Source organism: Alligator mississippiensis, chromosome 4, assembly GCF_030867095.1.
Source record: "Alligator mississippiensis isolate rAllMis1 chromosome 4, rAllMis1, whole genome shotgun sequence".
In the NCBI taxonomy this organism is placed as follows: domain Eukaryota; kingdom Metazoa; phylum Chordata; order Crocodylia; family Alligatoridae; genus Alligator; species Alligator mississippiensis.
The window spans coordinates 140,303,939-140,316,737 of NC_081827.1; the positions used below are offsets into that span (position 1 = coordinate 140,303,939).

Genomic DNA, 12,799 nt, shown 5'->3' on the forward strand with positions numbered 1-12,799 from the left:
TAGTGAATCAAACAATGCAAGTTGGCACAGGCAATTTTGTGCTGCATTAAAAAAAAAGTATTGTTTTCCAAGTGTGGAACTTGAGAGTACCACTATTTGGTGCCCGTTAGGCCTCATTTGGAGTACTGCACTGAAATTTTGGGACACTAACAAGATAGAGAAGAACTGAATGGGGTCCAGAGGCATATGACAAAGAAGGAAAGGCTGAAGGAACTGTGTGCGCAGAGTTTGGAAAAAAGGTGCAGATTTGGGGTGTGGAGGAATACATACAGCTTCATAGGTTTGAAAAATTGATGAAGGAGAACTACCTTTTTGTAGCAATAGCAATGGAGAATGGTTGGACACAAAGCAATGGGTTTAAATTGCAGTAAAACAGACTTGGATTCAAGTCTTAAAATAAGCAAAAAGCAGTCCTATAAATTCTTAACTCTAAACAACTGAACAAGCTGCCTGACCTTTGTGGAAACTCCCTCTTTGGAGGCTAGAGTGTGACTGCTTAAGTATGTCTGGGATGCTTTATGAACAGACAAGATTGTAGTTTTCCAAGAGGTAAGACTAGATCAGCAAGGACCAAATTTGTGGCATGCCCACATCCTCCTCAAGCACTACTCCGATTCCCTTCCCGATCTGCTGCCCTGCTTTCTGCTCCATGCCCTGTGCTCTCTGCCCAATCTGCTGCTTTGTACTCTCCACCTTATCTGCTATGCCTGCCCCTCCCTGATCTGCCATATGCCAGAGAGGCAGTCTATTTTAAAGGCATGCATGCCACAGCTTGGTCACTTCTGGACAAGGCCCCTTCCAACCCCGTGAATAGAATAAATCCTTAGAGTGAAGTTTCCCCTTCTTTACATGAAGCCTTTAAATATGTTCAACAAAAACGCAAAGCCACAAGAGTTTAGCCAGTTAAGTTGGCAGCCTCTCCAGCCACAAGTTCAACCTCTTCTACTTTTTAAAGAAGAGGAAATAGCAATTTTGGCAGCACTTTCCCCTCCAGAGTCAAGCAACTTGGACCACATTTTGCCTACTTTACAAGGATGTGCTGGAGTGAAGGTCAGTCAACAGTTCTGACCATCCACTCAAGAATTCTGACCATCATTCTCTGCTGCAAACTTGGAAACAGCCTGCACATGACTCCTCAGCTATTAACAGGGATTCATAAGAGGAACAACCAAAGAACTTGCACCCTCTAGCATGTGTAAGGATTGGGGGGGGGAGCCACAGGGAAAGAAGACAGGGGAAAGAGTGCAGAGTGCAATCTCAAACTTGAGTGATTTTTTTTTTTTTGGAGTTGGTTTAAATGAGGGCTCCATAACATAACTAGATAGATGAGACCACCTGTTTGGGCCTGACTGTGAGAATGGATGTTTTTTTATTTTGCCTTCAGTAAAAGTTAGAGCCCTTTGGAGAAGTACCCAGGCATAAACTGATCCAGCATTGGCTTTGTAGGCAAACATTCCTCAGACCAAAGTTACAGACACAGATTAAAAGACAGGATGCTTCCTCAGCAGGAATCCCAGCATTTCAATTTATACTTACCGCTTCGCACAGGTCTAATATTAACGGTTGGATGCAAGTTTGTCTGGATGTAGCAAGTCCAACAGCATGCCAATGCTACCATATGTTGAACTCGCTGTTACAGAAACAGCATTTATTACCTTGATTCTAAATCCTGCCTGACCTGCTTGTTTTGACCAATCCTCCCCCACCAGATGCTGTTATCCTAGGTTTGCTACTTTTCCTAGCGGAAGCAGATGGAATAGGGCGGCCTCTGATGAATCCTCAGGATACAGGACATCCCCCTGGTAAGATGCAGGGCCAACAATTCCCTCAGCCAATCAGTAGTGAAGGGTGGGGCTGTCACCACCTCCTCCAGCAGTCAGCAGCAAGGGATGGGGTCTCTGGGATCTTCCACCTGCCTTCCTCCCTCCCTGGCTGGCTGGGAACCCTGATGCTCCTGGCTGTGCACTGCCCTACCCCTAGGCACAGCCAACAAAACTGCAAAGATAAGATGTCTGACATGTTTTTTGGCTCATTGGTGGAAATGCAAGAGACTTTTTGCAGTCCGTTCCCAATTCAGAAATGGACAGGGTACAAAGGGTTTAAAAAAGTGGGACAGTCTGGTATAAAGCAGGACCAATGGCCACCATAAGATGGAAGCACCCACTGCTTTCCCCTGCACCAGCAGGAAAAGCATTTATTGCAGCAGGGGAAAGCAGCAGCAGTGGGAGCTTTTCCTTTGTTGCTGCAGGGGACAAGTGGGGGCTAGGTCCTGGTACCTGCCTTCACATCTGCAGCTGGCCCTTCACCCTGCAGTGGCATGGAGAGAGCGCACATGGTAGGTATAGCCTATGCTCCCCCTCCCCCATTTTTCTATACAACTCTAGGCTCCTGAAATATGCATCAAGCTTAAAAGGCTTCTGGGAGAGCAGGACCTGCTTTCTGCTGTTTTTGCAAAGAGCAGTAACCTTCAGATAACTTTTTTAGGATGTGAAAAAAAACTACTGACTATAGGCAGCACTGAGTACTAACACAGGCAAAATGTGTCTGGACTTAACCGCAACAAAAAGGAAGTAAAACATATATAGAACAAATTATAACACAACAGTTCAGACTGATCATGAACCAGCATGTCTGAAGTAGCACAAGTTAAGGTCATGATGGGGATTGTGTGGAGGTCTAGACTAGCTACAAGAAAGAAATATCTATATTTGAAACAGAAGTCTAGGGGCCTCCTTTGTGATCTGGAAAACACCTGCATAAATTGTTATAAGCAGGGATCCTGTTTTTTTCTCCAATTTAAAGAAATCCCTAATTTTCAGTTAAAGTAATCCCAATCCACATTTTTCCATGATAAAAAAAGTAAAATGAAAATTGGGGATTTAAAAAACAAACAAACCAGGATACTTGGTTATAAGCTTGCTGGTTTGTTGACTATACACAAGAACAGATGGGCAAGAGGGAAAGAGAGGCAATAAAAGGGAGACAATTGCAAGACACGTGGAAATTAGATGTGAACAAGGATCAGCAACTGAAGAGGTGGTAGAATTTAATTGGCTGACAGCAAACAAAGAAACTGAGGTACAAAAGAGGTTATATGGAAAGAAAGCTTGGGTACATGACACCAAAGATACCACTGCACAGGGGGACAGAAGCCCCCTTGCCCAACAGCCCCCCCCAGACAAACAAACAAAAGCAACAAAGAAGTGCAGTTTCTTTTTTTCATACCTTTCAGACATTTTGTATCTCATAGCTTACCAGTATAGAAGGTTGTATTGTTGGATTCCAGTTCAAAGATGCTTTTAGTCTGTGCATCAAATCGTAGCCATAGTCCAATTGCAAGAACTGCTGTTCCAGCAAGCTGCAAAGGAAGAGGAACATGGTTAGAATATTACCTGTTAGCATCATATTCACTTTTAGATATGAAAGTGAATTATTGCTTAACTGTCAGAACTTATTTTTAGCATATTTACATCCCAATTAGGGGATTCATTAGATTTTTTAAATACCTATTCAGCAGGAGATTCTTGTTCCACAATGAAAATATACTACATCTATGACTATGGCAAACGGTTGAGCTACGCAATTTCACTGGCTCCGAAATGCCTTACAAAAAGGGTTGGAATGAAGTTGCACACTTTAGTTATCTGAAGTTTTCACACTGAGCAAGACACTTTTGCAACATACTGACAATGCAGTGCATTTAGTTCCAAGTGAAGGCCAGCTAGAAATTTCAAGCTGAACTAAAGTCTGGTTAAAAGTTCAACTTTTCCAATACTGGGTTTCATGTTTGCTGAGCTTCTAAACCAGGGGCGGGCAATTATTTTGGCTGGAGGGCCGTTTAGTGAGTTTTTGCAAGCTGTCAAGGGCTGCATTGGTAACCCTGCCCCTTGACAGGTGCCCTGACCCCTGGTCGCTATCTTGGGACTAGAAGTCCCACCCCTGACCTCTGACCCTCGAGACCAGAAGTCCCTCCCCTTGCCTCTGGAAGTACTCCTTTGGAGAAGAGGGTTTGCCATCTTAGAACTGGAAAAAAACCCAAAAACAAATTATGTACTAAAAAGCAAATACCCATAATATTATATTTTATTTTAATTCAATTAAAAATTATATTTTTGTCCTGATACCTGTGTGGTTGTGCTTTATATGTAGAAGTGACTGCATAATAGCTCAAAATGTAGTCTTATTCTTGTCTAGTGTGCGAGGCGTGCAGTGGTGTTGGGGGATATGGGTGGATGCGTGTGTGGCATTTGTGGGATGTGCAACTGTCTGGAAGAGGCTGTGGGGTTTGCAGGAAGGGTTTTTCATAGATTCATAGATGTTAGGATCGGAAGGGACCTCAATAGATCATCGAGTCAGACCCCCTGCATAGGCAGGAAAGAGTGCTGGGTCTAGATGACCCCAGCTAGATGCTTATCTAACCTCCTCTTGAAGACCCCCAGGGTAGGGGAGAGCACCACCTCCCTTGGGAGTCCGTTCCAGACCTTGGCCACTCGAACTGTGAAGAAGTTCTTCCTAATGTCCAATCGAAATCTGCTCTCTGCTAGCTTGTGGCCATTATTTCTTGTAACCCCTGGGGGTGCCTTGGTGAATAAATACTCACCAATTCCCTTCTGTGCCCCCGTGATGAACTTATAGGCAGCCACAAGGTCGCCTCTCAACCTTCTCTTGCGGAGGCTGAAAAGGTCCAGTTTCTCTAGTCTCTCCTCGTAAGGCTTTGTCTGTAGGCCCTTAACCATGAGTGGCCCTTCTCTGGACCCTCTCCAGGTTATCCGCATCCTTCTTGAAGTGTGGCGCCCAGATTTGCACGCAGTACTCCAACTGTGGTCTGACCAGCGCCCGATAGAGGGGAAGTATCACCTCCTTGGACCTATTCGTCATGCATCTGCTGATGCACGATAAAAAGTGCCATTGGCTTTTTTGGTGGCTTCGTCACACTGCCGACTCATGTTCATCTTGGAGTCCACTAGGACTCCAAGATCCCTTTCCACTTCCGTGCCACCCAGCAGGTCATTTCCCAGGTTGTAGGTGTGCTGGACATCTTTCCTCCTTAGGTGCAGCACTTTGCATTTCTCCTTGTTGAACTGCATTCTGTTGTTTTTTGCCCACTTGTCCAACCTGTCCAGGTCTGCCTGCAGCTGTTCCCTGCCCTCTGGTGTGTCCACTTCTCCCCATAGCTTTGTGTCATCTGCAAACTTGGACAGAATACATTTCACTCCCTCGTCCAAGTCACTGATGAAGACATTAAAGAGTATCGGTCCAAGGACCGAACCCTGCGGGACCCCACTGCCCACACCCTTCCAGGTCAAAACCGACCCATCTACCATGGCTCTCTGGGTGCGACTATCTAGCCAATTCGCCACCCACCGGACTGTGTAGTCATTCACGTCACAGCTTCTTAGCTTGTTCACCAGTATGGGGTGGGATACTGTATCGAAGGCCTTCCTGAAGTCTAAGTATACGACATCCACCCCTCCTCCTGTGTCCAGGCGTTTCGTAACCTGGTCATAGAAAGAGACTAGATTGGTCAGGCACGATCTGCCTGCCACGAACCCATGCTGGTTTCCCCTCAGCATAATTTGTCCTGCCAGGCTCTCACAAATGTGAGCCTTGATAATTTTTTCAAAGACTTTGCCAAGGATGGAGGTGAGACCGACTGGCTTATAGTTGCCCGGGTCCTCCTTCCTCCCCTTTTTGAAAATGGGGACCACATTGGCCCTTTTCCAGTCCTCCAGGACTTGGCCCGTGCACCACGAGCTTTCAAATATTCCCGCCAGCGGCTCTGCAATGACGTCGGCCAGTGCCTTCAGCACCCTCGGATGGAGTTCATCTGGGCCTGCCAACTTCAAGGCATCCACTTCTTCCAAGAGACTCTGCACCATCTCAGGGTCTACGCATGGAAGTCCGGCGCCTTGCTGCTGCCTCTCTACAACCCCAGTGAGAGACTTGTCATGTCCCTCGCTTAGGAACACTGAGGCAAAGAACTCGTTGAGGAGTTCAGCCTTGTCTCCTCTGTCCATCACCAATTGTTTCTGCCCATTTAGCAGGGGTCCTATTCCTCCCTGGGTCTTCCTTTTACTCCCTATATATCTAAAAAACAATTTCTTGTTGTCTTTTACTTGGGTTGCCATCCTCAGCTCCACGGTAGCTTTGGCCTGTCTAACTGCCTCCCTACAAGGACGAGCAGAGGAGGTATATTTGTCTTTGGTGATCTCTCCCTGTTTCCACTTTTTGTGCGCTCCCCTTGCAAGGGGAGCACAAGTTGCAAGTTGCATCCTGCACTTGAGGCTTGGGATGGCAACGGCCTGGCTGCCCCCCTCCACGGACGTCCCCAGCGGATGCCACCACCCTGGGGGGGGGGGGGGGGGGGGGGGGGGGGGGGGAGGCCTAGCCCCTTCCTGCCCTGCAGGGACCCAGTGGCCTAGCAGCAGCTCGTCCCCAGTCCCAGCATGGGCAAGGAGGCTGTGCCAGGAGCCGGAGCGGAGCCATGGCTGTTTTCTTCTGAAAGCACCCTCAAAAGGATTGCAAGGGAGGAGCGAGCCGGGCCTTTGCTGCCTGAAGCCTCATGGCCACGTTTGTGCTCTGGCGGCTCCTGCTGCTGTCAGAAGGCTGGGGCTGCCAGGGAAGGGCTTGTCAGGCTTGGGGGGCAGTGTGGGGGGCTCCTGGAGCCACTGGGGGTGGCACACGTCGGTGGGGACGTGGAAAACCCAAAGGGAGGTGGTGCAGAACTTGCATCACGTGCCTGCGGCTTGAGGCAGCAAAGCCCTGGCTGCCCCCCCCCCCCCCCCCCAAACAAGTGACCCAGGGGATGCTACAACCCCGGAGGGATGGCCCAGTCCCCCCCACTCCACAGGGGTCCGGTGGCCTTATAGCAGCTTGCCCCCTGGCCCCGGGACAGGCAGGAAGGCTGTGCCTGGAGCCAGAGCAGAGCCGTGGCTACTTTTCTGCTTCAGAAGCTTCTGCAGCTTCCAGGAAGCTGGGGGCCCTGGGGAAGCTCCTGGCCGGCCCTGAGGGCAGTGCAGGGGGCCACCTGAGGCCACTGGGGGCAGCACATGGCCTGGGACATGGAAAGTCCAGGGATGCAGTGCGGAAGTTGCATCCTGCACTTGAGGCTTGGGATGGCAACGGCCTGGCTGCCCCCCTCCATGGACATCCCCAGCGGATGCCACCACCCGGGGGGGGGGGGGGGGGGGGCCTAGCCCCTCCCTGCCCTGCAGGGACCCAGTGGCCTAGCAGCAGCTCGTCCCCAGTCCCAGCATGGGCAAGGAGGCTGTGCCAGGAGCTGGAGCGGAGCCATGGCTGCTTTTTTCTTCTGAAAGCTCTTGTGGCCTCCCTGAGCTTCCCGTGCCCCGGGACCCGTTGGGCAGGGAGGCCAGGGCCTTCCCCCTGGGGCAGCAGCACCCACCAGAGCCTCCCTTGGGGGGGGGGGAGGGGGGGGCCACAGGCATTGCTGCCCCAAGCCTCAGGAGTGGGATGGAAGTTCTGCACCGCTTCCCCACACCCCAGACCACGTCCCTTCCAGGTCATGCCACCCCCCGTGCTGCCCCCAGGGCCGGACAGGGGGGTTGGGAGCCAGCGACAGCCAGGCAGTGCCCCAGGGTCAGTGTTGGCGGTGCCCAGAGCAGGGTGACAGGAGCCCGGGGTGCAGCTGCCTGAGTTCTATGGAGCTGGGCCAGGGTGCACCAGCATGTAGGGAGGAGAGCCACCCCACTCCGAGCCCTGCTGGCACTGGCTCCTGCATGCCCCCTTGCTCCCAGCTCCCCACTCCAGCCCCGTGGCTGGACAGGGACCAGCACACCGCCCCCCACCCCAACTTGAGGTTCCCACTCTGGCAGGGGCGGGAACAGCCCCATGGTCCCTCCAGCTGTGGGGGCAGGGCAAGGCAGGGTGGGCCCTGCTCTTCCAGGGGCCTGCTGTGGCTTCCCCTGGCTCCCGTCACTTTTGACAGGAGCCAGAGGCAAATTTTATATATTATTTATTTAATTTGTTTAAATTCTAGGGGCCCTGCAGGCCAGACAGAATGGCCTGGCAGGCCAGATTTGGCCAGCAGGCTGTATTTTGCCCACCCCTGTTCTAAATTCAGGTCCGAATATTAGTGGTTAAATGAGGAAGGCGTGGAAACATGGGGGTGGCAGAGAGGGAAGGGAAGAGGGGAGAAATGCAGAAGACAGCAATGTAAAATATTACTGTCTAAAGATTAAGTGCAACACGCGGCATCGGGGGGGGGGGGGGGGTGATCTGTATGTGCAAGCCAGATCTGTGTACAAGGTTCTTGCCAACTTGGCTGCGCTCAGCGTGAAAAAAAGAGATTCACTATTCAGTAGTTAGAGACACAGACTAAATACAAGGTGTATGTGTGCACTCTAGTAGCTTTCTGCTGTGCAAAAGTTCAGTATTTCCATGCTGAAACTGATGTAGCTGTGATCTCCAAGGCACATCTGCACCAGGCTGGCCTTTAGCACTTTGGGAAATGGTACATGCATATGCACTGACGAACTGCTGAGGTGCCCACTTAGATATGTTTTTCTGATTAAGATGCACATGGGCATGTACAACTCAGTCATTTTGCTATTTATTAACTCGATACTGGATTGCATAAAGCATACAATTGGCCCATTTTAAAAATCTACCGTTTCAATTTAGGGCGGACTGAACTGAATTAAACCCCTGGAGCGGGTACAAGCAGCCAAGAAGCCTAACCAGATAGATAGAGAGAGAGGCCTGTGAACTGGCCACTCCTCTTTCCCCAAATCCATTCCCTTGTTTTGCTATAAATTGGAATAAACCAAGACAAATGAATATGCACTATGACAGTCTTCAAGAGACACCAACAGCAACTACTATATTTATAGAACACTAGTGCTTTCAAAAGCCTGCAAGCACTCTGAACCATCACTAATGACTGAAGGATGAGAAGTGAACTAAATAATCCTAGAAACTTTCTTTCCCATGGTGTTGCAGCAGAGCTGCAGAAAGGACAACATCAAGCCTCGAAGTACAGGAAAGGGTTAGCTAACATTTCAGAGAAAAGAATCATAAGCAGTGCCTTCCAGAAGGGAGTAGCACTTCCAGACTTCCATATAGCAGAGCTACTGGAAATTACATTGCTTCAAAACTGTCCACTTTGCAGACAAAGTACATTCCTTTCCTCCCCACAGAAATTCAGTGAGGTTGAGAGACTCATCATGCCACATTCCCTTAAATTCCGGAGTAGGAGCAAGTCTTTCCCCCGTTCTCCCCATTTTAAAAGTTACAGGAGAACGAGGTGGTAAAGGTAGTTTGGAAAGTGTTTACCACTGAACAGCGAGTGTCCTTAGAGAGGATTTATAAATGCCCTAGAGGTCAGCCATGAACGTGGAAAGTGACCCAGCCCCCATAGCTTCCCAGAGAAACCAAGCCATACCTGAGAAACCAGCACTGCCTCTCCAGCAACTCGCTTGACAACAAGAGCAATCAAAGAGGAGCCAAAGGGTTCAGAGAGACAGTTGACCATTATGTTGTCTCATCCCCTAGGAACCAGCCCTAACCAGAGGCTTCCAGCCTGAGCCAATAAACATGAAAATATCACTTGACACTAGAAGCTGAAGTGCAGCAAGTTTCTTTGGGTAGATGCGATATCTTATTAGACCAACTGAGCAGCCGGAAACAAGTTCTTAACAAGCTTTCGGGCACAAGCACCCTTTTTCAGGCATAGGGAGTGTCTCTGCTGGTCTGAGACTTCAAATGTGGTAGGATGTCAGTGAAAATGTAAAAAGGCAGGAGGTAAGCAAGACAAAAGCTGAAGCAGGGAAGGGAGGAGGAAGAGAGTAGGGGGAAAACGAAAGGTCAGAGGGAGACTACAGTGATAAAAATACAGGGTGGAAAAGAAGTCGTCTGTGAATAAGGGAATTGCTGAAGATCAGGAAAGTAGGAATGAGAGCAGCTAAAATGTGACAGGATGTCAGTGAAAATATAAAAGAGGGAAGAAATTAGAAAAACAGAAGGTAAAAGCAGGGAAGGGAGGGCAAAGAAAACAGGAGACAAAAAAGGCCAAAGGGAAAACACTACAGTGGTAATAATACATGGTAAAAGAGATTAACAAAAAAGGAAATGGTAAGGAATCAGGAAGGAAAAAAAAAAAAGAGGCAGAGGAGAGAGAGAGAGAGATTAGGTCAGGCAGGTACCAGGTGAATCAGGTAGGTTGTAGTGCATCAAAATCCAGTATCTATATCGAGTCCATGATTTTTAGTATCCAGTAGGTGGATGAAGCAAAGTTTGTAGGTTTGTTGAAAGTTCCCTTTGATGATTGTAACCAAGAGATCAGAGAGGGAATGATTGTCCTGCGAGACATGTGCCCCCACGGGTAATTGGGTAGTCTCATCTTTGATAGATTTTCGGTGTGCATTCATTCTGGTGCGCAGATGTTGTTTGGTTTCTCCTACGTATTTTCCATCAGGGCATTTGGTGCACTGGATGAGATATTGCATTTCTGGAAGAGCAGGTGTAAGATCCAGGAATGATGATGGTTCTGTTGTGGGGTGTGGCAATTGTGAGTGTAGCAGAGATGTGTTGGCAGGTTTTACATTTCCTGTCCTGGCATGGTTTGGGTCATAAGGAGTTTGCTTCTGGTGATGAGGTTATTACGGGTCAGTGGTTCTGGAAAGATCTTTTTAAGAGTAGGGTCTTCTAGTATGGGTTGCAGTTGTTTGAGAATTTCTGTGTAGGTTCCAGGGAAAAATGGTACGTCATAAATAATGGTGTGCGATTTGTGGGGATTTTCTTTTTGTACTGCAGCAAATCTTCACATAGTATCCAGGTAGCTCATTCAAAAGTGTGAGTGCTCTCTGGGAGGAGTGTCCTTGTTGGCTGAAGGCCCTTTTGAGATTTGCGAGGTGGTGATCATGGGTATTCTCTTCGCTTCAAATTTGGTGGCATCAGAGAACTTGGCTTTAAATTACAGCTTTCATTTTGTGTTTAAAGCGACTGCTGGTTCTGTATAGATAAGTATGTTGGTCTGTAGGTTTCTTGTATATGGTAGTTTGAATTTTACCATCTTGGATATTGATCATGGTGTCCAAAAAGGAAATGCTGGTGCTAGAGTATTCTAGCAATAGTCTGGTGGAGAGGTGGCGATTGACTTCTTGGTGGAAGTCAATCAGAGACTGCAGGGCTTTGGTCCAAATGATGATGTCATCAATGCATCTCAGGTATAGTAAGCGTTTGATGGTGCAGTTCTTGAGGAGGTCTTCTAGGTGGGCCATAAAAAAGTTGGCATATTGTGGGGTCATTTTGGCACCCATAGCCTGGATGAAGTGTTGGTTGTTGAAACTGAAGTTGTTGGGCATGAGGATGAAGTAGGAGTTCAGTGATATCCTGAAGTCTGTATTCCAAGTTGTGATCGCATTCTCGTAGATATGAGGCAGGCCTGGATGCTGTCCTGGTGTGGGATGTTGGTGTATAAGCTAGCGAAACCTATGGTGGCTAGGAGGGTATTGCTGGGAAGGCAGTCTGTGTTTTTGAGTTCGCTGAAGTCAGTTGTGTCTTGGACGAAGCTTGGTCTTTGGGTGACGAGCGGTTTTAAGATGGATTCAATGAAACCTGGTATTTCTTCCGTTAGGGTTCCATGATTGGAAATGATAGATCTGCTGGGGTTTCCTTGTTTGTGGATTTTGGGGAACAGGCAAAAAGTCCCTGGATTGGGTAGTGAAGGGATCAGGGTCTGAAGTTTTTCTTGTAGTTCTGGTGGAAATGGATGTTGTTATGGAGGCTTTGAGTTTGGAGGAGAAGTGGGGAGTAGGCTCTTCCTTTAGTTCTTTTATAGTAGGTAGTGTCAGAGTTGTCTGTTGGCTTCTTTTAGTCATCCTTAACTGTGAAGACTACATAAGGCTCCTCCTTTATCTGCTGGTTTTATTAGTATTTGGTAGTTGAATCTTAGAGATTCCCTGGCCCTTTTTTCTGAGAGGGAGAGGTTGTTGTGGTGGTGTTTGTTGTTGAGTATTTGTTTATTCTCTCTGAAGCAGTCACTGTAGCCACTGAGGTTTGAATTTCGTCCACTGTTAGTGGTCAGCTAGTCATCACTTTTAAGTGCAGCTAGTCACTTATTTGGGATGCCCCTTTCCTGATCAAGAAGAGTCAGGTCTACAGTGGGATGTTTGCTAACAGATCTAGGTTGGCAAGGTGGGTTATTTACCTGTATAGCTATTATGAACAAGCTTATTTAGCTTTGCAATCTTAAAAACTGAGAACCCACAAACTGCACACATCATAACCATGCTGTCCCAGTGTTACTGCTTTAGCTATGCCAGCAGTTAAGACTTATTTTAGCCCTTGTCTAAACTAGATAGCCAGGATAATTTTGTGCCTTACAGCCATCTTCAGAATCTCAGTGTTCCAAGTCTTTGCATTTGCACTCTTCCAATAATGTGTTTTTCCCATAAAGCTACAAGCCTCCTAGTTACGTTAAGAGGTAAGCCACTACTTTCACTGAAAAAGTTCTAGATTTCTAGCTATTCTGGCTGAAGAGAAAAGCCTGAAAAACACAAGCCTGCTCTTCTGAAGGCTCAGAGGAAAAACAAAAGGCAAGAGAACCCAAAGTTTTATAGTCTCATGATTTTGAAATCCTATTCATGATTTCTGAACAGTCAAGAGTTGGCAACCCCCCCCCCCAGTATATCAAATAAGTGAGAGTTATTAAAGAAACCTTTTTTTTTTTTTTGGTTAACTTAAGCAAAGAAAAGTCTCTACAGAGCCAAATGCTAGAGTAACTGAGAACTGAGGTGGCTATTTACCATTACTAAATCACTCAATTATACCAACTGCAACC

General features: G+C 47.8%; 1 protein-coding gene across 1 annotated transcript in view; it reads right to left on the minus strand.

Annotated features, from left to right (window-relative positions):
* CD9 (CD9 molecule) overlaps positions 1–12,799 on the minus strand; it is a 47,163-nt gene that overhangs the window by 18,264 nt on the left and 16,100 nt on the right. The window contains exon 2 of the mRNA XM_006266926.4: positions 3,256–3,358. Coding sequence (XP_006266988.1) covers positions 3,256–3,358 — 103 coding nt within the window. The remainder of the gene's footprint in view (positions 1–3,255; positions 3,359–12,799) is intronic.